The sequence below is a fragment of the Xyrauchen texanus genome, chromosome 46 (assembly GCF_025860055.1).
Source record: "Xyrauchen texanus isolate HMW12.3.18 chromosome 46, RBS_HiC_50CHRs, whole genome shotgun sequence".
NCBI lineage: Eukaryota > Metazoa > Chordata > Actinopteri > Cypriniformes > Catostomidae > Xyrauchen > Xyrauchen texanus.
Genome location: NC_068321.1, coordinates 26363837 through 26391004, shown reverse-complemented (window position 1 = coordinate 26391004; position 27168 = coordinate 26363837). Strand labels below are relative to the sequence as shown.

Genomic DNA, 27168 nt, shown 5'->3' with positions numbered 1-27168 from the left:
TGCAACATTTTAATTTAAATAAATCGCTTTACATTTTTGCATTTATTTGCATTGCATATAGATGTATTCATTTTAACACAAAGCTAATTATAAGGGATCAAATAAACCTAAATTAACTCAAGCAATAATCTGTTCTAGCTAAAATAACCAAACGTGTGGATAAATGTTTTTTATTGTTATTATTATTGATGTATTGTTTATACATGAGCAATATATCTGGCTCATGATATGTAACACATTTACACTCATAAAATCCGAACTCAGCCGTTCTGTACATACATAAAGGGTATTTACATAAAGATTGCTGGTGATTCACATACTCAGTACACTGCAACACTTCATAAAAGTCATTAGATATGTACCATAACAGAGGAAAATTAACAAGAAGATATGGATTGGTCCTCAATGTGCAATCAAGCGGATTTTTGTAGGCGTTAAAAAATGCATACCTTTATCATAAACCCTATACTGTTAGACAGAGAATGCTACATGACAAACTAACACGGTTTTAATAAAGGTACAATAGGACAATCAAAAATACTGAATCATGGAATACAGAAATGTATGATTTATATCAGCTTACATCCCAATTCTCACATGCATAAGAATTATTGAGTATTAATCTGTGTAACACTGTAAATTGTTTTGCATAAGCACAAAACGTTCAATTAAAAACTGATTTCCGTTCATTGCCTTCCTTTATTACTATTTGATGTGTTGAAAGTGCTAACATTCATAGGCGATTTAAACTAAAGTAAGTTGATGTGCGTATAAAACCCTACGGATTCTACTGTATTTATGAAGCATATCCATGTGGATCCTAAAAACTGTAGTTTGCTTCCTCAGAAAGCAGATGCATTGATTGTTTGAACCAAAACAAGTTTCCATTTCTACAACCCCTGCAAAAATGTCACCACACTTAGAGGATGTTCTCGGAGTGGTGTAGTGAGCACATAACTGGTAATCAGAAGGTTGCTGGTTCGATCCGCACAGCCACCACCATTGTGCCCTTGAGTAAGGCACTTAACTCCAGGTTGCTCCGGGGGGATTGTCCCTGTAATGAGTGCACTGTAAGTCGCTTTGGATAAAAGCGTCTGCCAAATGCATAAATGTAAATGTAAAACAATCTTTGTTTAATAGCTGAACATTCTGGCTTCGTGAAACACCCCTCAACCAAATTTAATTACATGATTTTAATTAATGGCATATTTATTACCAGATCAAGAAGAGGAACAACTACGGAATCACCTTGTAATTTGCATTTCTGAAACAAATACCGGCACAAGTCTAAAAATGCTAATTAGTCTGCAGTTAAAGGTGCTTATAGATCTTAACGAGCCGTTGGACTTGGCTAACTGAAAGGAAACATGGCCTCAACAATAGAGTTGCCATTTGAAACAATGGAAAGGATGATGAAACTCCTTCAAGAAGGAAATCCAACATGGAGTGTGGCATAAGAAGTTGGTTGTTCCCAGTCAGCTGGGTCTAAAATTTGGTGCAAGTATAAACAAAATGGGACGGTAGACCAAGGAAGATGACTCAAAGCAATATGCCTTGAAAATAGAAAATGTGGAGGGCCTGGGTGGCTCAGCTAGTATTGACGCTGACTATCACACCTGGAGTCGCGAGTTTGAATCCAGGGTGTGCTGAGTGACTCCAGCCAGGTCTCCTAAGCAACCAAATTGGCCTGGTTGCTAGGGCAGGTAGAGTTACATGGGGTAACCTCCTTGTGGTAAATGGTCTGCACTTATATAGCGCTTTTTTCACCTTAGCGGTATTCAAAGCGCATTACACTGTGACTCATTCACCCATTCACACACCAATGATGGCAGAGCTGCCATGCAAGGCGCTAGCCTGACATTGGGAGCAACTTGGGGTTCAGTGTCTTGCCCAAGGACACTTCGGTATGTGAAGTCATGCAGGCCGGGAATCGAACAGCCAACCCTGCAATTAGTGGCCACCCCGCTCTACCACCTGAGCGACAGCCGCACCACGTGGTCACGATTAGTGGTTCTAGCTCTCAATGGGGCGTGTGGTGAGTTGTGTGTGGATCGTGGAGAGTAGCATGAGTCGCCACATGCTGTGAGTCTCCGCGTTGTCATGCACAACGGGTCACGTGATTTGATGCGCGGATTGACGTCTCAGAAGTGCCGGCAACTGAGACTTGTCCTCCGCCACTGGGATTGAGGTGAGTGACTGCGTCACCACGAGGACCTACTAAGTAGTGAGAATTGGGCATGCCAAAATTGGGAGAAAAGGGAAACTAAAAATGCACAACAAAACAAATGGGCGGAAACAGGAGACAGTGTTTGTGACAGAACTGTAAGACATCGGCTGAATAAAATGGGATTCACATATAGAAACTAACACCTAAACAGAAGAAAACAAGGCTACAGTGGGCTAAAGAGAAGCAATCCTGGAGTGTGGATGATTGGATGAAAGTGATATTCGGTGATGAATCACAAATCTGCATTGGCCAATGCGATGATGCGGGAACTTGTGTCTGGTGCCGTTCTAATGAAACATATAAAGATGACTGCCTAACGAAAACAATCAAATATCCCCAGTCATTTGTGATATGGGGTTGCATGTCAGGTAAAGGACCAGGGGAGATGGCAATCATTACCTCAACAGTCAATGCACAGGCGTACATTGAAATTTTGGACACTTTTCTCATTCCATCGTTAGAAAATAGGTTTGGTGATGATTAAGTCATTTTTCAGGATGATAATGCATCTTGCCACAGAGCAAAGAGTGGTAAAGCTTTTCTTCAGGAAAGGCATTTCAACTCAATGACATGGCCAGCAAACCGACTGAAAATGTATGGTGGAAACTGAAAAAATTGGTCCATAGAAAGGCTCCATCCATTTGTCAACCGCTATTGGAGAAAGTTGGAACCAGCTTGATGGAGAATATTGTTTTTCATTAGTGAAGTCCATGCCTCAAAGAATTCAGGCTGTCATAAAAGCCAGACGAGAAGCAACAAAGTAGCCTACTAATTGTGATTTTTTTAGTTGATGACTCCATTACTTTTCCTCTACTTGATCTGGTAATAATTTTGACATTCATTAAAACAATGTAATTTAATTAGCTTGAGGGATGTTTCACAAAGCCAGAATGTTCAGCTATTAAACAAAGATTGTTTTGTGTCATATATGTGATTTGTTTATTTGCTACAAAGTAAAAAAAGCTGGGTGAACATCCTCTAATTGTGGTGTCTAAATCATTTTTGCCAGGGGTTGTAACATCCAGCTACTGTTTCGATTCTGTTCCACTCTGCCACCTGTTGGGCAAAGGGTCCGTTGAGAAGTTAAACGCTTATACACAATATGGCCAAATGTGTGCGAACATCTCGAGTTTGGCTATGCTAGTTTGGCTATGCTAGTAATTTCTGTGAGGGGATATACATATATAATACTACGACGTACAATGACATTCTAGACAATATAGTGCTTCCAATTTTGTTGTGTATTTCTGTTTCTAGTCAGACATGACGGAAGTCCGATTCGCTCAAAAGAACCGACTCATACGAGTCGTTCATTCGGGAACGGCACTTAGATTCATGATAGATACAAAAGAACCGGCTCGTCTGATTCATTCGTTCGGGAATCGATCGTACTGTTTGTTTCGCGCCGATGATTTTAAAGAGCCGGTTGTAATGAGTCATTCGAGAGCAATGAGTCATTCAGGAATCGTTCTAGTGACCGGTGGCCAAGCTGTTAGTTTCGCGCTATAGAATCTAAAGAACCGGCTTTAATGAGTCACTCGTCGGTGAACCGCAATACACAGTTCGCGCTCTTGTGTTTCGGGCTTTACAGTAGCGCCATCTTAATTTTTTTGACGGGAACATGACACTGTGAGGGACAGACTTACCGTATCTTAAATGGGTTGCACAGTTTTTTAAAGGGTTTTAGATCTCTCTATTTTCCATTTCTAAAAATATAGCTACCCTACAAACATCTACAACATAATATGTATTTTGTTTTCTGTCCATTTGCAGTATTTCATGTATTTGCTCTCATGTAAAGCAACACTGGGTTCAAGAAATGCGCTGTATAAAATAAACGTATTATTATTATAATTATTACAACATGATTAGCTGTGTTTTGGAACATGGTAGCTGGTTTAAGCTGGTCATAAACTGGTCCAAGCTGGACATTAGCTGGTTTAGCATTTTACGATCAGCTGGTCATACTAGCTCTAGCTGGTAACGGTGGTTTTTGGAAGATGGTAGCTGGTCAACCAGCTCATGACCAGCTTATGACCATCTTAAACCACCATGTTCCACCGCTACCAGCCTAAGCTGGTTTTTCCACTATGGGAGCACATTGAATATATCTTTCCAAAATGTTTCAGTAGACAAAACAATATGAGTTGTGGAAAATAAGATTTGATCTGGGATTCTATCCCTCTAAACCTAGTTTTAACTCCCATCTAAAATCAAATGGAGTGACTGTGAATAAGATTCAGTATAGAGAAAACCCTTTGAGAGTATTTTAGTATGGCTTCCCTCCGCATCGGCAGGAAAATGAATGTTCAAGAACCGTTAGCGGAAGTCCTGAAAATCATCTGGTTCTAGTATTTCTTTTTTTAAATACAGTATCTGAATAAGCCCTGGTTCTTGGTTCCCAATCCTGCCTTAGGTATGAATTGGTATGCCAACCCCATATCATTTCTTATTCCTTTCTTTTAATTTAGGGGTGAACTATATGACTTGGGCATGTTCATAACATGCTTTGCTCGAATTTTTTTCTTGAATATCCTGAAAATATGTGACATTGCGGAAGTAATAGTAAATAATGTTTTAATGTTGAGATTTTCATTCTATTATCTATAATACTGACACTAACCAACACTTCATAAACTCTTGTCCTACAAGAGCAAACATGAAATCAAAAGAAGCTCTTAAAATCCTCTCATTAACCTATGGAGGTCAAACATCACCCTGGCATCTCTGTATAGTTTATTTGGCTGCCAGTATTGTGAGGTATCATGAGAAGTGTAGAAGGACCACCCTCTGGGAAACACACTGGTCCATCACAGTTTCGTGGCGTTCGCGGTGGGGCTAACAGTGCGACTCCTTCTCACTGACAGGGAAGTACCCTTCTTTGGTCGGGGCACTTCGCTGGCGAAGACTGTCACCATCGGCCACAAAAATGGCCTGAAGTTTCTCCTGCTCACGTTTGGTCTTGACCAGGTCAGGAGAGGGCGTGGTGAGCTCATGAAAACGCTGAAGACAAAATCAAGAACAGAATGTATACTGTGCAAAGTGTGGCAATTATTATTTTTAAATTGTGTAGAATACTGTATCCCACAATGCAATGCACTCAATTTGACCTCCCATCAACCATGTTTTGTAACATTTCCTTCACAACTCATTATTTGATTGGGCTTGTTAATAAAAATTGGATTTGAAATGTAAAGTAATGGTTTCTGGCATAAATAAATAAAATAAAATTTAAATGATTTCAATAAATAATAATAATAACAGTAATAATATACATTTTTATTATTGTTATTGTTATCCTTATTATTATTACTATTAATAAGACATTTGTTCACAAAATTGGATTAATTCACAAAATAATGGTTTCTGGCATAATGGCATAAATACATAATAATAATAATAATAATAACAACATTAATAATATTTTTATTATTGTTAATTAAAATAATTAATATCATTACTTTTTAGTAAGATATTATTTACACAAAATTGTATTATAAATGCAAAATAATGGCATCTGGCATAAATAAATAAATAAAACTAATAAATAAATAATAATAATAACAGTAATTATATTATTTATTATTATTATTAATAATATTACAAATTAATTTGCAGAATAATCGTTTTTTGCATAATGGCATAGATAAATAATAATAATAATAAATAAAATATTAATAATATGTATTATTATTATTATTTATTAAAATAATAATAATTAATATTATTATTTAGTACACAAAATGTGAAAAAAACATGATCAGGTGGTCTTTAAGGTGCACAGTATATACTATATATTTTGAACACCTGAAACAGCACTGCTCCACAAAAGTCCCAGAAAGCATTAAAATATTTCCCTGTTATGTCCAGGTTACCATACTGAGACAGCATTACTTACCTCTCTGAGTGAACCTTTGGCCATGCTCAGTTTAGAAACGACCCACAGCGGGATACAGACCATGGAGGACATAGCGAGCAGCCAGCCGAGAGCGTAACCCCACCACGGGTACACATATTCGTTATTATACTTCAGAGGAGTGTATTTGATCAGAGAGAACGCAAATGTACCCTGCCAAGAAAGAAACATTGGTGAAAATCAGATCAGGTGGTTTATAATAGAACTAAAAATATAATTGTATAGTACTGATCTGTCTTTAAAATGAAATGAACACTTAAAAGTGTACTACAGCACAGTATGCATTATAAACAACAAGCCCCTGTGCTGTTACAGGAGCTACTTATATAAAACAAGCACAAACATCTTTTAAACTAGACACAATAATGTTCTGCAGACTTTTTTGTCTTGTTTCCAGTTAAGAACTCACTGACTTAGTGTAAAAAGCTCTGAAGGTATTAAAAGACTTACAAAACATGTAGCTGGGGTGAAGAACATCCAGCAGTATTTAATATACGGCCCTGGACGATAACCGATCATATCCTCAATATTATCATAGAATCGATTAGCACCTGAAAAATCACAAAACATGCAAAGAAATGATCTAAAGCCTGAACCACATAAACAATAACAGATAAACTCTGTTCCAACACCTAGTGAAGTGCCTTGCTGTCTTCTAAGGCAGCATCTTAATCTTAAAACTCATAAGAAAATGATTTTGAACAAAGATCTGTCATAAAAATAGCGCTCCACACGCAAAGTGCACAGGGACTCAACTCTTTGATTTCTATGCAGTTGCTAAAGTGTTCTGAGTGGTTTTTAACATGTAAGCATGTTGCTATGTAGTTGTTAAGGTGTTTAGGGTGGTTTTTAGCATTTTAGCATGTTGCCATGTAGTTGCTAAGGTGTTATGAGTGGTTTTAGCATGTTGGCATGTTGATATGCAGTTACTAAGGTGTAATTACTGGTTTTAGTATGTTAGTATGTTGACATGCAGTTAATAATGTGTTTATGATGGTTTTTAGCATGTTAGCATGTTGCTATGCAGTTGCTAAGGTGTTATGACTGGTTTTAGCATGTTAGTGTGTTGCTATGCAGTTGCTAAGGTGTTATGAGTGGTTTTAGCATGTTGGCATGTTGCTACACAGTTACTAAGTTGTAATGACTGGTTTTGAGCATTTTAGTATGTTGCTATGTAGTTGCTAAGGTGTTATGAGTGGTTTTAGCATGTTGCTACGCAGTAACTAAGTTGTAATGACTGGTTTTAGCATGTTAGTGTCACGTGTTGATCTAAACAATACCGCTGTCATGCATACTTGACCTGTAGTGCGGAACCGGAAATAAAGTGAGTGAGTTCACCCCCAGTAAATGGCTGTTGTGTATCTGACAGTTAGTGTGTTGCTATGCAGTTGCTAAGGTGTTATGAGTGGTTTTAGCATGTTGGCATGTTGCTGTGTATTTGCAGATGTGTTCTGAATGGTTTTTAACATGTTGTTATGCAGTTACTAAGGCTTTATGAGTGTTTTTAGCATGTTGGCATGTTGCTATCTAGTTGCTAAGGTGTTACTGTAACTGGCATTATGCAGTTACTAAGCATGTTGGCATGTTGTTATAGTGTTACGATTGTTTATCTATCATGTTGCTAAGCAGTTGCTAAGGTGTTCTGAGTGGTTTTTAGCATTTTAGCCTATAGCTATGAAGTTTAAGGAGTTATGAGTGTGTTTAGAATGTTAACATGTTCCTAAGCAGCTGCTAAGGTGTTCTGAATTGTTTTTAGCATGTTAGCATGTTGCTATATTTGCTAATGTGTTTTGAATGGTTTTAACATGTTGTTATGCAGTTACTAAGGTGTTATGAGTGTGTTTATCATGTTTGCATGTCTGCTATCTAGTTGCTAAGGTGTTAGCCTGTTGCTGTGCAGCTGCTGGTGTTTTAGGTGGTTACTAGGTCATTGTAATAGCACAACTCTACACAACAAGCTGCATGATTTGAGGCATTCATGTATGTCGCATAAACGTTGCAGAATGAGTTGAATACCTTAGTGTTTAGTTGTTCAAATCAACTAATCACTAAATCACTGGCATGTTGCGAATATATGACAATAAGCATACTCTAATAACCTATACAAATATACAAACATATACAAATATTAGGTACAAATAGTATTTTTTATAGATACAGAGGTATAACAGCAGTTTTACCATATATCCAGGCAACACAGACTGTCTCAAAAACAGCAACAAAGAGCAAACACATTCCACTCGCTGCATAGTAATCAAATAGCTGGAAGACATACATTCCACCCTGAGAGAGACAGAGAGATGGTTAGAATGATTATAAATCTGCCCAAAAAATGTGAATTAGCAATGGTCAGCAAGATATGAATCTAGATAATAAATTACTTAATCCGCACACACACACACACACACACACACACACACACACACACACACACACACACACACACACACACACACACACACACACACACACACACACACACACAACCACACGCTACATCCTACAGGTTCTGTTGTGCCACATTTATTATCATTGTAATCTGGGTTATTGCGCATTAGTTTAGTTTATAGTATTCTAGAACATCCCAAAAGAATGTACTGCACCTCTGTGAGCATAATCAGACCCACGAGGAAGGACACGACAGCCACGGCAAGGATGAGCAGTTCTCTCCGGTTCTTTCGGCGGAACACAGACGGGTACATGTCCACCATAGCCGTGACCAGACTCTCCACACACACAAACTGGATAGGGACAGAACGCTGTTCAGAACTGTTTGCTTTTAACTGATACTGTACAGTAACAACTGTTCAGATATCACACTGTTAAAATATTATGTGATAGTTATACTGGTTCTTGCCTGACTGTCTAATCCCAACAGAACGATCATTATGAAGAAGAAACAGGCCCACACTGGTGAGATGGGCATCATGGACACAGCCCGCGGGTACGCGATGAACGCCAAACCAGGACCTGAGAGAGACCACACAGGACACATATAGCAAACTATATATAGTACAGTATATCTGGCCAGAATGTATTCAAAACATTTTCAGCATATGTTGTAAACAACAGGGTTGAAGAACCATATTTTTAAGTGAATGTAAGCGCAGCGTAGATCTAGCGGGAAGACTTGCAGCTGTACATCATCGCACCATTAGCTGGGTAACTCCTAGCCAATCACATGTAAGCCGTTGCTTTATAAGTCACATTGCTGATTCAGTGTGCTAACACGGCAACCTCCTCCACCCCACCACCACCTGTTGAGTCCCGTCCTGCAAGGGGGACGGCTCCTCGCCCCTGCCTCCTATCTCCGGCAGGGATACTCAAACTGAAAGTGTCTATGGCGATGGTTATATTGATTTTCCAAAGACATGGGAACAATGATATCACCTACCGGATTCTGCAACTTCTGAAATCGGAACGTTCTGCTCGTAAGACATGAAGCCGAGAATCGAGAAGATGGCAAAACCGGCTACAAAACTGGTTCCGCTGTTGAGAAAACACAAGGCCAAAGAATCCCTATATACAAAAAATAGAGAAAAGCAACTGTGTTAATAGAAAAAGTGGACATCACTACCCTATTCTCTTTAGAGCGTTCAAATGGGCAAATATTACAAATATTACGATGACCCAAAATTGAGATCCTAGATGTCCGAATCTGTAATCCATATACTGCTAAATCTTCTGTACCTGTAGCAATTGTTGTTGTATTTGTTGTAGCTGCCGAGTGCAGTAAGACAGCCCAGACAGATGGCGTAAGAGAAAAAGATCTGTGTGCCTGCATCCATCCATACCTGAAACATCAAGAGGAGCCAAGAGCTGCAGTGATGAATTCTCAGGGCCAGCAAAGCCTTCTCTGCTGGCCTAACATGACAAATAATTACATATTTTTCATCCTTTCATTCTCATTCACCTTTTTGCCTATGTATTTTTAATCGCTTTCTACTCATAATTAATCTACAAACAAATAGAGAAAAACTTTCCGAATTTCCACAGAATCCCTCAACAGTGCAAATGAAATAGCAAGTAAAGTCGGATCGTCAGATTCATCAGCCAATCAAATTGTTTTATTTGTTCTTGGTGGGTGTGATCTTTAGTATATGTCCCAGTCGAGGCCTTCTAGCTAGCCGAGAGTGACGCAATCACGCTTTAAGTGACGCAATTTGAAAGCGAAGAGCGCGAGATCGTCACCACTGCTGCTGTCGCCATTGAGAAAAGATCCTTATGTATTCTGAAACGTAAAAGATGTTCTGCATGACCGTGTGATTGCTTCATCTATTAAACAGGAAAGGAGGACTGATTTTAACTTCAAGTAAATTGGTAAGTGGTTTTTGCGTTGTTATAGCAACTTCAGGGGTTTTCTAAGTCTAAATTACGCTGTTGAACATTTAGTGTCGGATCGAGTTTCGAAAAGTTCTGCGTTCCATTCAAATCGGAAAGTCGGATATTACAACTTCCTACTAGGAAAAGTGCAATGAATGCATCTTGAAGTTAGAATTACCACATTACATGATATTAAATCTCGTTTAACAAACGCCTGCAGAAACAGGTGAATAAAACATTATCATCTTAGTGATGCAGCATTGTTTATGAGTTGGGTTGCTAGGCGATATAGCGCTGCAGCATTGTTTATCAGTTGGGTTGCTAGGAGATGTAGCGCTGCAGCATTGTTTATCAGTTGGGTTGCTAGGAGACATAGCGCTGCAGCATTGTTTATCAGTTGGGTTGCTAGGAGACATAGCACTGCAGCACTGTTTATCAGCTGGGTTGCTAGGAGACATAGTGCTGCAGCATTGTTTATCAATTAGGTTGCTAGGAGACATAGTGCTGCAGCATTGTTTATCAATTAGGTTGCTAGGAGACATAGCGCTGCAGCATTGTTTATCAATTAGGTTGCTAGGAGATGTAGCGCTGCAGCATTGTTTATCAGTTGGGTTGCTATGAGATGTAGCGCTGCAGCATTGTTTATCAGTTGGGTTGCTAGGAGACATAGCACTGCAGCATTGTTTATCAGTTGGGTTGCTAGGTGACATAGCGCTGCAGCATTGTTTATCAATTGGGTTGCTAGGAGACATAGCACTGCAGCACTGTTTATCAGCTGGGTTGCTAGGAGACATAGCGCTGCAGCATTGTTTATCAGCTGGGTTGCTAGGAGACATAGCGCTGCAGAATTGTTTATCAGTTGGGATGCTAGGAGACATAGCGCTGCAGCATTGTTTATCAGTTGGGTTGCTAGGAGACATAGCGCTGCAGCACTGTTTATCAGTTGGGTTGCTAGGAGACATAGTGCTACAGCATTGTTTATCAGTTGAGAGAGTCAAACCCCTACATAGCGCTGCAGCATTGTTTATCAGCTGGGTTGCTAGGAGACATAGCGCTGCAGAATTGTTTATCAGTTGGGATGCTAGGAGACATAGCGCTGCAGCATTGTTTATCAGCTGGGTTGCTAGGAGACATAGCGCTGCAGAATTGTTTATCAGTTGGGTTGCTAGGAGACATAGTGCTGCAGCATTGTTTATCAGTTGGGTTGCTAGGAGACATAGCGCTGCAGCACTGTTTATCAGTTGGGTTGCTAGGAGACATAGTGCTACAGCATTGTTTATCAGTTGGGTTGCTAGGAGACATCTCTAATGAGAGTGAAACCCCTACTAAGCTAACGGGAGCGTTTTAGTTCCGAATATCGGGGAATGGAGATATCAAGTAGGAATATTCCACATCCACTTTAAATGCACTGCCCGCCACTGTTTAGCTGTTTATTCCATAATTTGTTTTAATTTGCCCTAGCAACCTTATACTGTAAATTGCCAATTGTTTGGCATACTGCATCATATATTCATATACTACATATTGAGCACTCTGTTGATCAAGATAAACCCTGAAAGAGACAACTAATTAACTTTAACAGCTTGTGGTTTTTCAAATTGGAGCCTGTCAGTGTTAAAATACAACAACACAATGTATGCTGCAGCTTAACCGTCTCAAATGTTCAGTGAAGTTATCTGTGACGTCTTTAGCTGCATTAACCCACAATTTGGCTTCAAGGCAAACACTTGAATGAACAAGACAGACGAGATGCTTTTGAGGATTCCTAGAACTTTTGTAATTGCTATTTTATCAGCCTTAAAATGACTGAAACAGGTTTTAACATCCTCTGGGAAAAAGGTGCTAGTTTCCTTTTAACATGTCAATCTCTCAGACTGACATGAAACAAAGCCGTTTGTGTTTTCGTGATACAGGTAGCTTGTGTGTTGCCACAGGTGATGCAGATCTGTTGAAGTTCTTATGATGCAAAACATTATATTTGTCCATCATTATGAGGCATGAAGCAACACGTGTCACACCCACATTAGTGATATAACCTTTACACTTTAAAGAAGTTCATTGAAGAAAATAGCAACCTTATGGAAATGAACATCATATAAAGACACTAGAACAGGGGTCTTCAACCATTCCTGGGCCAAGCACCTCTTGGTGGGTAGAGATGGAGCCAGAACCCCCATTATATAGTGTATAAAATTCAGTGTTGCATTTTGTGCCAATAAAAATGTTTACAGTAGGCTACCATATTATTATAAGTACATACTTTATGATGTTTATATTTCAAAGCCGTTGAAATAATCATTAAATTAAGTACAGCAAGGGTCTGCAACATGTTTGACTTAAAGTGGCATTTTTAATTTTCCTTGTTTACTACTGTGCCATACCCCACACCTAAAAGAAGAAAAAGACAGACAGATCCTGTCCAAGCAGAATAAAACAACTTTTATTAGGTTACTAATATGGAGTCTTAATCTCATGTGAGTGGTCGATTTTAAAGTACTGTCCATTTCGTTTAGAGTAAAACTTTTAGGGTTCTGGGTAGCTCAGCGAGTATTGACGCTGACTATCAAACCTGGAGTCATGAGTTTGAATCCAGGGTGTGCTGAGTGACTTCAGCCAGGTCTCCTAAACAACCAAATTGTGCCGGTTGCTAGGGAGGGTAGAGTCACATGGGGTAACCTCCTCGTGGTGGTGATTAGTGGTTCTCGCTCTCAATGGGGCGTGTGGTGAGTTGTGTGTGGTGAGTAGAGAGTAGCATGAGTCTCCGCGGTGTCATGTACAACGAGTCACGTGATAAAATGCACAGATTGACAGTCTCAGAAGTGGAGGCAACTGAGATTCGTCCTCCGCCACCCAGATTGAGGTGAGTGACTGCGCCACCACGAGGACTTACTAAGTAGTGGGAATTGGGAGAAAAAGAAAAACATACATCCGGTAACAGTGTCCGCGCTTTCACAAGAGAGTCAAGTTCCGGCGTATGACGTAGGCGTAGCGTAAGCTCCAGTGAGAAGTGACGAGAGTGGAAGCATGCAGTCTTTACAGCGAAGGGAAACGGCGAAAAGAAGTAAGTTGTTTTAGCTATACTGTAGATTTGCATTAGTCTTAAAATGATGTGTTCGTGCGTCTATCCAGTCGTTCCAATCGTCCATTCATGGCAGCAAACACTTAGCATGTTGCTAAGGTGTACTGTGTGTTTTTAGCATGTTTGGATGTTACTATGCAGTTACTAAGGTGTTCCGAGTGGTTTTAGCATGCTAGCATGTTACTATGCAGTTGCTAAGGTGTTCAGATTTGTTAGCATGTTGCTGTGCAGTTGCCCGGGTGTTCTGGGTGGTTTTTAGCATGTTAGCAATTTGCTATTCAGTAGCTAAGGTGTTCGGAGTTGTTATCCTGCTTCTGTGAAGTTGCTAGGGTGTTTTGGGTGGTTATTAGGTTGCTGTAATAGCACACCTCTCCACAACAAGCTGCATGATTTGAGGCATTCATGTATATAGCATGAACGGTGCAGGATGACTTTAATACCTTAGTGTTAGGAGTTTGTTCAAATTACTAACACGTAGGCCTACATACTCTACACATCATTGTTAAATGAGTTAAACATTCTGAATGCAGCATGAATTAAAACAAATATGGCTATTTGTTGACACCATGATCTCATGGCTACACAATTGGTGTCTTCCCGAGAAAATTCCACACACTTTCATTAAAACGCTCACATTTATCATCTCTTGCCATCTTATTTCAACCACCTGTCATATAGAGACCACTTTTAACCATCAAGTCGTGATGCATAAAATAAAGTCGCAACCAACATTTCTTCTCGTTTCGCTTAAAATGACATCACATTACATGTCAAATGGGTAGCGAAAAATCAAAGACAACAATATTTATCTCTCAAATCCAACCAAAAATGCTCTTGTTGACTAGAAAGATATTTTCCTGAAGATGTTTAAGCAGTTTTATCTGTAGTTGAAAATGCTGAGATATGTCTGGGTGGCCGTGTCATTTCATGTTCTCAGAAATCACATGGGGTGGAACAGGGGGTCATTTTTTGACACAGCTGTGAAAATGAGTTCAAAGGTTCAAATGAGGACAGAAAACAGGACTTTCCTGCGGAGCATCCTGCACTGGGTCACGACTAAAGCACCTGGGTAGACAAATTACGTGACCTTTCAACTTAGGACACCGTGTTTTTAAGAAAAAAACATTTGGGGTTTGTTCCGACGGAATTATCAAACACACACTTTGAGAAAATATTGTGTTCTTGCGGTCTTTACTGGCCATTTCTAGCCATGAAAACTGTGGAAACCAGCTTAGGCAGGGTTCTTGAGATGCTTTTTCAGCAGGGAACACCATGGTTTATGTAAAGATAGAAGGAATGCTAGTTAGGAAAATAACAATCCTATTGGTTACCCTACTTTAGTGTAGTTAGAATACCTGTGGATCGGATAACCTTCCCAGGTCAGGATAAAGATAGAACTGGATCCCGCGGGACGCTCCGGGCAGCGTGACCCCTCTGATGAGTAAAACCAAAAGCATCAGATACGGGAAGGTTGCAGTGAAGTACACCACCTGTTGAGTAACAGGAAAACAGCATGAAGCTAATTGCTAACTCTTGTGTCTTCAGAAACAGTCAGAATCATTCAACATTCTCATGGGTAGAGAGACAGATTTACATTTACGCATTTGCAGACGCTTTTATCCAAAGTGACTTACAGGGCACTTATAACAGGGACAATCCCCCCGGAGCAACCTGGAGTTAAGAGCCTTGCTCAAGGACACAATGGTGGTGGCTGTGGGGATCAAACCAGCAACCTTCTGATTACCAGGTATGTGCTTTAGCCCACTACACCACCACCATTCCAGATAGACAGATAGACAGACAGACAGAAAATTTGACAGAAATTGACTGACCACTCAAAGTGACTACATTAGGTGATATGGCCCAAACAAACATATTTTTGAGACATATCATGAATCCAGTTATTTATCTCAAAGGGCATCTTAACATATACCTTGCCTGTGGACTTCACACCCTTCCAGATACAGAAGTAGCACAGAACCCAGGCCACCAGCAGACAGAGCACCAGATCCCAGTGTAACGTCCCAATCTCATCGATTCCAGAGGAGATCCGTAAAACTCTCCGTCTGCCATGTATATAAGCAGGACATATCAGGCTCTAGAACATGACAAAGCAACCGGGAAAAAACTTTGTATGTAACGAACAAAAAAACAAAACAAACAAAAATGGAGAGAACAAGAGAGGTCACCACCATACAAGAAAACAGAGATGAAGATACTTCTAAAACTTACTCCCAAAATTCAATCACAGGTGATGTTGCGTTTTCAAGGTGACTTTGCTCAACTGATTCATTTCTTCTTTGAAACTCTACGCAGGAATCTAAAACAAAAGTAGCAAAAGTAGCAATGTGATTCTGGAATCTATTTGATTTGGAAGACTGTTGCAAGAACATCGCAAAACCCTCAAAATTACCATGTAGAGGAGAGTTTATGAACCTAAATCTGAAAGGGAAGTTAATCAAGACAAACTTTGATGTTGTCTTATCAAAGCCTTGTTTAAACATCTGAAAGGTTTGAAGGCTTTATGTACTCTGAATACTTTAATACAGTGTTAAGGGTTGGTTGGATGGTCGGATGGATAAATTATTGGGTGGATAGTAAATGAATGTTTGGATGGATGGATGGATGGATCTTTAGATGTTTGGGTTGATAAATATTTGAGTGGATAGATGGATGCATATTTAGATGTATGGATGTTTAGATGGATGGATGAATTAATGTTTGAATGGATGGATAGATGGATTGAGGTTTAGGTGGGAGAACGGATGGATGGATGTTTGGGTGGATGGATGGATGGATGGAATGATGAATGTTTGAATGGTTGGATGGTGGTTTGGGTTGATAGATGATTGATTGGATGAATGGATGGAGGATGTGATGTTTGGAAGAATTGGTATTTGGGTGGATTGGATGATAAATGGATGGATGTTTGGTTGAATGGATGGATTGATTGATAGATGTTTGGGTGGATAGAAGGAAGGATGAATAGATAGATGTTTAGATGGTAAATGGTCTGCACTTATAAAACATTAAACAGCCTTTTTAACAGTATTCAAAGCTGAAACACACACACACACACACACACACACACACACACACACACACTTGATGGACTGAATGTTTGAGTGGATAGATGGATGAACGTATTGCTGGATGGATGGATGTTTGAATAGATGGATATATGGATTGAGTTTTAGGTGGGAGGACAGATGGGTGGATGGATATTTGGATGGATCAATGTTTAGTGTTTGGATGGATGTTTGGGTTGATAGATGGATGAATGTTTGGATGGAGGTTTGGATGGATGGACGAACTGATGAATGTTTGAATGGATGGATGGAGTTTGGGTTGATGGATGAATGTTTGGATGGATAAATGGATGGGGTTGAGATTTTGGATGGATGGGTATTTGAGTGGATTGGATGTTTGGATGGATAGATGGATGAATGTTTAGATGGATGGAATGATGGTAGATGGAGGTTTGGGTGAATGAATGGACGTTTGGATGGCAAGATGAACTGATGAATGTTTAAATTGATGGATGGCGGTTTGGTTTGATCGATGGATGGATGTTTGGGTAGATTGGATGTTTGGGTGGATAGATAAGGTACACCACCTGTATTCCAAGTGTTGTTGCAGGAAGCCCACGGCAGGTTCCAGGAGAAAGAGTTGAACAGGTAAAATATTCCCCAGGCCAGAACTATTATATAATAGAAATTCAGCAGAGCCACGATGACCTGAGTTGCGTATCCAATACCTACAGAGAGACATCCCATAATCATCTTTATTGTGAAGTAGAGCAGAATATCAAAATACTCTTTAAAAGGTTCCAAAAATAGTTTTACAGCCTGATGTCAGAGGAGAACCTTTTCAAGTTCTACTTCTTATACTCTAGTCTAAATCTTTAGAAAAGCATCAACTAGTGCTTTAAAGAACCCAGAAACTAAAACGCTGATCTGAAGAACCTTTAATGAAACCTTAAGAACTTCAATAATCTCCAAAGTGCTATTTATCAACTCAAGAGCGCTAGAGTATACAGCAACAATGGTTCTTGTTAAGAAAGAGTTGTTTGAAGGTTCTGTAAATCATTAAAGAAATGTTCCGTTTAAGTTTGTTTATAAGATGAGAAACAATGTTTCACCTTCAAACAGTGGACTGATCTTTCTCCAACAGGTGACTCCTCCTTCACTTGTGTACTGACCCAGAGCGACCTCCAGGAAGAACACGGGAATACCGCAAGTGAAGAGGAAGATCAGATACGGAATAAAAAACGCACCTGGAAGAGAGTTAAAACATATACTGTAAATCGGTGGCCACTTTATCACCGGTAGACACAATAAAGTATTAAAGAAATAAAAATGTACGGCACCGTGGTACTGTGATAGTATTACCATCTGATACCATCAATGTAATGTTGAAATATACAATGATATATACTGTAGATATACACAATAATTACCATAGTGATATTCCAGGGTATTTACATGGTACCGAGATAAGAAATACCAATGGTATAACCATTATAGCAGTGTCCCTGCCATGGTATTGTTTTTTTTCTATGCATCTTTCAGGTCAGGATCGGAGCATGCAATGACCACAGTGATGCATTTTGAGTGAAATATGCACAAATATCTGCAGCAACTTTAAAAACTTTTTAAAAAAAGATCTCTACTGTATATCTGTGTGGACACATGCCACGGGCTGATCAAACAACAGCTGTGAACTTTCACCTCACGAACTGGTAATGCTTTCATCACGCCAACTGTCGGATCAAAAGGTCAGATTCACAGACATTTGAACACGGATTCAGACATGCTGAACACATTTGGATCTGGTTAGAAATCGTTGTCAAACTTTTGCTGACTATCTGGTTAATTCGAAACTATTTAAGGTCAAATAAACTCACAAAATATTATACTTTGATGTAGCCTGTTTGGAATAGCATACTAGTCTTAATATTTCTGCAGTATATAGTATGCACACTTTGCACAGTATATGAATTTTCCATATGCATGGAATACACGGGTGACTTACTAGATATTAAATGAACCAGAATTTAACCCTCCGAAAGTGTCCCGGCCTGATCAGACATGCCTCACATTCTTTCTTCACTCACAGCTGTCAGACAGGTAAATAAAAGTATTGTCTTTCCCTCTGGGGTTTCAAGCATTTGTACCAAAAGTAATGAGTCAGTTTGTGGTGGGATTCTAGTGCGAAATGCCTGACGTTCTAAAGATCGCCTGGAGTGTTTACCAGAGCAAGAGCTGGTCTGAAATCCCATAAATATCTAAATATCACACCCTTGTTCCACTTCTGGCACACATGAATGCCATTTACCTGCAAAACCCCTTCAGTATGAGTCACAGCAGCTGACGGAGAGATGTTACACGCATCAACGGTAATGGCAAATGTTAAATTGATGACATGTCCCAAACCGTTTGTGCTACCGACATGATACATCAAAACATCCAGCAGTTTTATTTGTTCTTTTTACCCGTTCTATGTGTTTGATTACAAACATGCACTTTTTCAAGACATGTACCTTGTTATTACCTGGTGTCTTTGGACATGTAACATGGTGCTACCTTAGTTTATTGGATGTACCACGGTAAAAATGGTATTACCTTGGATTTTTGGACATGGTGCCAAAGTAATAGCTCATTTTTTGGGATATTTACTATGGTAATACCATGTTTTGTTTTGTTTTTTGTTGGGAAATGTATCATGCTAATATCATGTGTTTTTTCTAGGAAATGTACCATAGTAATACCTTGATTATTCAGACAGTTACCACGGCAATACCATGTTTTTGAATGTACCATGGTATTACCTTAGATTTTAGACATGGTGCTATACTAATACCACAATTATTTGGTAATGTACTATGTTAATTCCATGTTTCTGGACATGTATCATGGCTTTTTTGGCTATTATATAAAGTACCTCGAAAAACCATGTAAATACTCTGGTATTTGAGAACGGTAATCATTCATTACCACAGTATATATTAAAGTACAATGGTACTGCCACAGTATGTTTCAGTAAGTAGTCTTCGCCATCTTACCTCCACCGTTCTTATAGCAGAGATACGGGAAGCGCCACACGTTTCCCAGTCCAATGATCTCTCCAGCGACTGACAGCACAAACTCCAACTTATTACTCCACTGTCCTCGTTCCATCATCTTCTCCTCCGTGTTCGGGACAATCTCTAGTGGCCGGTTGACACCGTTAGATGAGTCCATTTTCTTCATAATCTCTTTCTCTCCTGTTGAAAAATTCAAGCGTGTTAAAGTATTTTTGTTTCTTCAACATTCTTCAAGCAAAACAAATTTACTTGAGAAGCCAAATAAGACGTATTTTCAGTGATTATATCTTGAATTACGGTTTAAGTATTTTTCATACCCCACTGGCAAATTGTTTTGACTTGTTTAAAGCGTAAACATCACAAAAGATTTATGCTAAAGAATTTTGGTTTTTAGCTTCCTATTTTGCTTGTGTTCAAAATAAATAAATCTTGTTTTTATATTTTTACTGGAAAACAACACAAAAATGCTGATTGAGAAAATGTTTTTTAACCCTGTTGAATACAGAAGAAAGTGACGACTGCTGTGGTGTGTTCGATCAAAAGACAAACGGTGAGGGAAACATTACTTCCTCTGTTCATACACTATAAGAGAGCCAAACTCTGTCTCTTGTAACACATAAAGATATGAAACCCTACACACCCATTTAGGGTTAATGTTTCTATGAAAGGGGCTCATAAACCCAACTGAATACAAGACGACAGATCACTTCAGTCTTCATAAGACATACAGGTTTGGAATACCATGAAGGTGAGTAAATCAACTGTTCTTGTGAATTCAAGACATTCTACACGCATGTTCTCATGCATACAAGACAGGACTTGATGCATCTGCATGCTCTCAGGGCCTCATGCACGGCATGACAGCGACTGATCACACGAGCATTGTGGGCAGCAGCGGTGAAGGGGCCTCTTACTGTGTGTGGAACAGAAGACCCACAGACTGAGTTCAAATCTGTCAGATTGAATTAATGGGACGGACCCATCTGTGCATGCACTAGAACCCGCAGAATCACAGCAGGAGGACAAAATGCGTCCTGTATCTTTTGTTTTAGATGTCAAAAGCCAGGCATCAGTCAAACTCTATGGTATTTGTGCAGATACATACAATTCAGGAACAAAATGCCGTTCTAGTGTGAGTGAGAGTGTAAACACAAATGACAGTGTGACAGGGTGGAGGGCGTGCGCCGTAGTAGAGTCCTCGCCACTACCATCCACCCCAACAGAGCAGCCCCGGCCATCCACTAGAGGACAGAGGAGACCGGCCGCCTGAGAGCGGACGAATGGACGTCGACCGCAAAGGGAGGAGGGGCTCCTAACTGACCGCCTGGAGCGGTTACCGCTGCCAAGGTCGGGGGAGACCCCTACCAGCCACTGTAACGCGGCGGGGTATGAGACGCCGACCGGGGAGGGGCTCCTGGCCGACCGTCTGGAGTGGGAGAACCGCTGCTAGGGTGGGGAGACCCCTTCTGTTTCCCGAGAACACAGCAGGGTGTTCCGACTGCCAGGGGCCGGAAGACTGCCTCCGATCCATCCGGGGAGACGCGGATGTCGTCCGTTGGAGGACCAAGCTATGGTGTATCGGAGATCCGGCGAGTAAGTGTTTTTTTTCTCTCTATCTCTCTCCCACTTTCCCTCTCTTTTTAAAATGTTTTTGTTAATTTGGCACGATCACGTTACGGCGTGTAGGTGCCAAATTTTTTTTGTTTCCCTCCGCTTGTCCCCTCCCTCATCCAGGTAGATGGGGCATTAGTCACGCCCCTCCCCAGGGAAAGGGGGGGGGGGGGGGTGTACGTCATGTTGGCGGCTCCCCAGCCTGAGAGAACGAGGGAGGAATGTGACGGGGCAGAAGGCGGGGCCGGGTCGTGATTCCCCACACCCAGCCCTTAATCAGGCTAATCAAGCCTCAGAGAGGGATAAAGGCCGATTGGAAGCTGCAGTGAGAGAGAGAGAGAGATTTAGGGACAGCTGTCCGACACCTTCGTATGCTTCCTAACATAAAGTGTTTTCTAAAGTATGCAGTACAAGAGAGCGTTCTCAAAAGAGAAAAACAGCATTCTAGTGTGGATGAGAGATGTAAACGTAGCAAAATGATTATATGTTTTTCAAACAAAAATGTATTTGTTGGGAAGTAGCCTTATCCTAAATTTATAAGATTTGTTATATACATTAAAATGCAGAATCCTTAAAACAGACCACCAGAAATTTTTTTTAATGCAATGTTTTATTTTTCAGACATTTCTGTTTACTTTGGTACAATAAACAATTTGGTACTGTGTTGGGCCACCCTTAAAATCTGGATCCTGAAGCAAAACCAGTTGAGACTGTTACAAGGCCTCAGGCAAAGGGGTCTGGTGCTAAGGGGTCAGAGGTCAGGAGTCAGGGGTCAAATTCTCCAGGAGAAACAACTGTTCCTACCACATATTTGAAGTTTCAAACATCAAGCATGGTGGACATCCCGCAGTGCCAGAGGCCTTGAGAATGTGCTCTCATCTTTGCTAAAAATCTTCTGCCGCCACAGTTGGTCAGGGCGGTAAAAATAGACCCTTACGTTAACAAGCCACATGAGGGAATGAAAGGCTGGCAGCGTGAGGAAGAATACGCTTCTAGTTTGGAAGTCGTTTTTTAGAAGATGATTTCAGAGCGATGCGGTAGGATCCCAGTTAACTTCGGTTTTCACAAGTTGTCTCGACTTTTCTCAGATTTGCAAACAGTGCAGGGGAAGCAACTTTTACTACATTTTTCACTGTTTTAACAACAAACAATTTCCATTGATCATGGATTTGATCTGTTGAACACATGACAGGCCAAACTGTCATGAATTCAAAGTCTGCTGGTTTTGGATGGTTTCCTCATCATGTAGCCCATTGGTAAGTGGCATTGCAACCACTGCACAACACTAAAATCCAACCCAAAGATCTCACAGCAGCCCTGGACAGATGTGAACCCATGACATTCTGTTTTAGAGATCTCAGATATGGCAAGCATCACACCATAGTAAGCAACACATTGCATGGATATGACATATAAAGCGACCCCACACTACTTCACAAGTCACCAAAAAAAGTAACAGAAACAGAAATGTTTCACAGGTGTTAAAGAGACACACCAAGCTGAGAGTCAGCAGGTTTTTAATAAAAATGTATTTAAAATGGTACCATGGTAAAATGTTGTAATGACAACAGAAAGAAAGAACAAACTGTTCTTGCAAAGTATTTCCAGTTGCCCCAAGCTGGTCTCAAACCAGCAACCTTTCAATCTCCACAGCACTCAGGTATGGTGCACCTTACCACTGGGCCACATTGTCTCAGAAAGAGAGAACATGATGCATTTAAATGAGTCATGCTAGCTTATTTGTATGTTCAATTAATGTTGTCTACGGATAGCATTGTGATCAAATAGCCTTATAAGACAGAAAACCTGACAGTTAGCATTCTAACTGATTAGCATGCTAAACTATCATAGCATGTAGCATGATAACCATGCTAAACAGACCATGTTCATTTGAACTACATGTGATGCTATCTCCAAACTTCTCAGTCCTTTCAAAATATACCACTCTCATATATATCAGAAGAACAACACTAAGACAAAAAAGAAGTATACCTACAAACCGAAATTATCTGTGATTAGCCCGGCAACTATTCAGTAAACTATACAAAGATCTCCAGTAAAATATAACATCATCTCTAACACTGGTCCATCTGGGAATCAAATCCCATGACCTTTTGAAATATAGTGCTTTAACACAACAGAGCCACTCAGCTGACATGGCTATTGTGAGGTTAGAGTCAGCACTTAAGTGTAGGTTATCTTTTGAACTGTAGGTGGTGCAGTTTTCAAACTGCTTAAGTATCATCAGGCAACGATGTTGATGATGCATACCAATTTTCTTTGAAATCCAACAATGTATTTAAAAGATATATCAACTTTTAATAAATTTCAATATGGTGGAGAGACAGCATAGTTGATATATGAAACAATACTGAAATATCCATGACCCACAGAATCCATAGATACCAACCTCATGATTTAAGGACAAAAGTTACAGGCAAAAATAGTCATTTTTCACATCTTTTGACCCATAGGTGGCGCTGTTGCAAAACTCTGCATGTGTCCTCAGACCATGATCCTCATGAAGCATACCAAGTTTCATTTTGATAGGACAGAGTGTTCCAGAGGTACAGCCTCAAATCCATTTTCACGGCCACCTCGTTAACTATGATTTTGCGTAACTTTTCAACATAGGCAAAATAAAATAAAAACACTGTTTAGTCTGTGCGGCTCAGTCTAGAGATTATTTTGGGACCTTGCTTGGCAGAATTGGGTAATGTTTGAAGAATGAAAAAATTATGAATGATATATTCCAAGATCATGGGTGGAGTTTTAATGTAAGGTGTCCATTTGAATCATAAAGAGGAGAATAATCAGTCAAAATATAATTGTGTTGCTAGGCCAAACAGTTCAAAAGATACGCACAAAAGAACAGTGAATATTTGACATTGTGGCGGAGCTATAGCGTATATCCTAGAGATCCCAAATTTGGTTTAGGGGCTATTCATGATCATCCCTATCAGTGTGCCAAATTGTATCACTTTCCTATGTACGGTTCTATGGGCTGCCATAGACTCCCATTGGAGAGGAAAAATAATAATAATAATAAATAAAGTTGCAAGCAGCCATTATGAGGTCAAGCACCAATATGGCAACCACTGCATAACTCAAAGTACTCTTTTGATACACACACCAATGTAACAACTCACAGCATGCCTCATGGTAGGACTGAATCCAAAACCTTCTGTTTGACATTTCATGGCTTTAAACACTGGTCCACTTAGCTAACAAACCGCAAAAGGAACATACTATACTAAGCATGAACACCCCCCATGATCAACTTTGTATTCCTGTAACTTCAACAGAGATCAAATTCAGAATTTTATTGTGGAAAAGCCCAGCAACCATTCAGTAAGCACAACTCAAAAATCACCTGAACTAAAGAAGTTTTACATCATGGCTTGCAGAGGCAAGGTTTCAAATCCAAGAACTTTCGTACTATAAACCAATGCTTTAACACACCGAGCCACTCAGATTGCATGTCCAAAGAGTGGCAAAGAGGTTAGAGTCAGCACACAAGTGTGGGTTATCTTTTGAACTATAGGTGGTGCTGTCTCCAAATTGCTCAAGTATTATCAGGACATGATGATCTTCGGTGCTTGGCCCCTAATTACATAGAAGGGTTCCAACCTTTCTAAATACTGTGGCTATTACTATTTCTGGATTGTGCATTTAAATTCACAGCTTTTTTACAAAGTGTGTTACTAATTAATTCAATCTGAATCCACTTATACATGCGGTTACCACATGTAGGACCCTACAATTTTCACTATGTGAGAAAAAGGGACATAATCTGTGAATCCAGCCATAAAAATGGCATTAGCTATAAAATGCGGACTGTTTCGTAATTTGACATACTTGGGACGAAAAATTATGTTTTAATGCACAAATAATGTCACACTTCTGAAAATTTGAGATAAGTTAGCATTGCTACTTCTAGTTAACAACCCCCCTCCCCAATCAATGTTTTCCAAGAAGTCTAATCCTGCTTTCCAAAGTCTGCAATCAAATGTCAATATGAACTCAAACATTTCTCCTCAAATTCTCACAAGACCAAATGATCTATGTCAACAATTGACTCATTCGTATCTATTTTTTACTTCTAAGAAATTTTAGGCAAAACATCCAAGACTATTAATACTCGAAACAGAGAATTACAAGTCTCATAAGCAATTAAAGCAAAAAAGGTTTCCAGAGAATCTAAGAAACATATCTTAACAGAAATAGAAATGTTCTCGATGCAGGTAGATACTTTTAGGATGGGGTAAAAAGTCACCAAGGGCTTCCATTTCATATGCTTGCTAGAATCGCTACACACTATCTCGCAATGATATCAAGTTGATGACAGCAAGCTGGAACTGCAATGCAAATATATAACCAAAACCACATATTACAGCCCATCATGGGCATCCATAAGTCAAAATGTCACACATCTTTGGCTTGGAAGCTCATGATTTGGTTTCTAGAGCTACATGAATGATTGGTAAACAATTGTTGCATGGGTGAAGTTGCTGAAAGTTTGATTAACAAATTGTAATTAATGTTTTTTTGGGGAACAGCAAACATTTAAAATTGAATAATTCAAAGGGAACAGCACATACAGCGAATAATAAAATGGGAATGGAAAATTCCCAAAAGAACAAACAATATAGCTGAGAAAATGCAACGTATATCATACGATGACAGATTCATGTAGATGCACGAGGAATGGAATTCCTCTCGCACTGAACGTTAGAACTTGCATCCATTCTTATATAACCAACTATCTTGACAGAGATTCTGTATTGAATCTATGCATAAATCTATATTATGTTGCACACATAATGAATGAGCTTTGACGCCTGTCAGATAGGTTGATGATATCACAATATGTTGATATCAACAACATTTGTCATAAATATAGATGTCGTACAGGTATAAGTGTCACTGGTGACAGTACAAATGTGCAAGTCTGAACAAAGGCTTCAAGATTTGGTGTGAGAACATATGCATCCATTATTGAAGAACCGTCAGAGAGTAAACAGTTTTTAAAGGCATTTTTAGTAGATTTTAAGAAACTAAATGTGACAAGAATGACATTAAGACAAGAAATATAAGATGCATTTAAGAAATGACCAACTGAAGCAATGCGTTGAGATTAAACGGAAAGCAAATGGACTAGTTTAAGACTCTTAATTCTCAACAGTCAAACTTAAATGTCTCATCTTGAGTTTTAGAAGAGATCTCAACAATGTCAATGCCAAACCTGAGTTCAGATTTGCCAGAAAAGTCTGTTATCAAAATGTATATATCTGTGCTGGAAAAACGAGCTCTAAATGAGATTTCATTATATCTCAATTGTTTCTCTAGACACTAATGAGATTCGAGAGGAAATTGACTTGCTTAAGTCTATTTTTCTCAAGTGGTTTTCCTGAGAAAAGACCCCAGTAATCTCGTGTCTCCTCTAGAGTTTCAAAATTCTTCTCAAAGTGTACTCAGATTTGCCAAAATACCAAGTCTGTAGTAAAAAGTTAAAGATCTCAATATGAACTCAAGATATTTCTCATCAAATACCAAATGGTCGAAACCATGCTATCCACATTAATTTTATAGCTCTATACTTTTACAGTCAAAACATCCAATGACATCATGAATTACTTCAGTGAGGTGTAAACTAATCATGAAACTGGTTTTGAAAAGAATCTGCACCACTGTGAAAACCAAAACCAGCCTTTGCAACTGCATATTGAATGAACAAGTTGCATTTACCTTGCCATGCACACACATCAAGTATACAAATGTACTGAATGCATGAACTTTTCTCCCAGCTACAAGGTAAACATTGTGAAAAAAGCAGGGCAACTGTGACAAAGCTCACCTGTCAATGAGATGTTGTGGTGTTGCTGACAGCTCCAGTGATGTGGCTTGTAAATTCTCAGGTTTGGCTC

At 39.5% G+C, this 27168-nt stretch overlaps 1 protein-coding gene across 1 annotated transcript; it reads right to left on the bottom strand.

The window, feature by feature from the left end:
- Positions 1–142: 142 nt before the first annotated feature.
- On the bottom strand, positions 143–27168 carry LOC127638170 (sodium- and chloride-dependent GABA transporter 2-like). Its single transcript, XM_052119586.1, has 15 exons — positions 27099–27168; positions 19610–19810; positions 17687–17821; positions 17162–17302; positions 15778–15865; positions 15479–15611; positions 14901–15035; positions 9834–9937; positions 9538–9662; positions 9001–9113; positions 8747–8884; positions 8324–8426; positions 6594–6694; positions 6126–6296; positions 143–5230 (listed from the first exon to the last, which is right to left on the bottom strand). The coding sequence occupies exons 2-15, from the start codon at positions 19794–19796 to the stop codon at positions 5066–5068; spliced, it is 1839 nt and encodes a 612-aa protein (XP_051975546.1). The 5' UTR covers positions 19797–19810; positions 27099–27168; the 3' UTR covers positions 143–5065.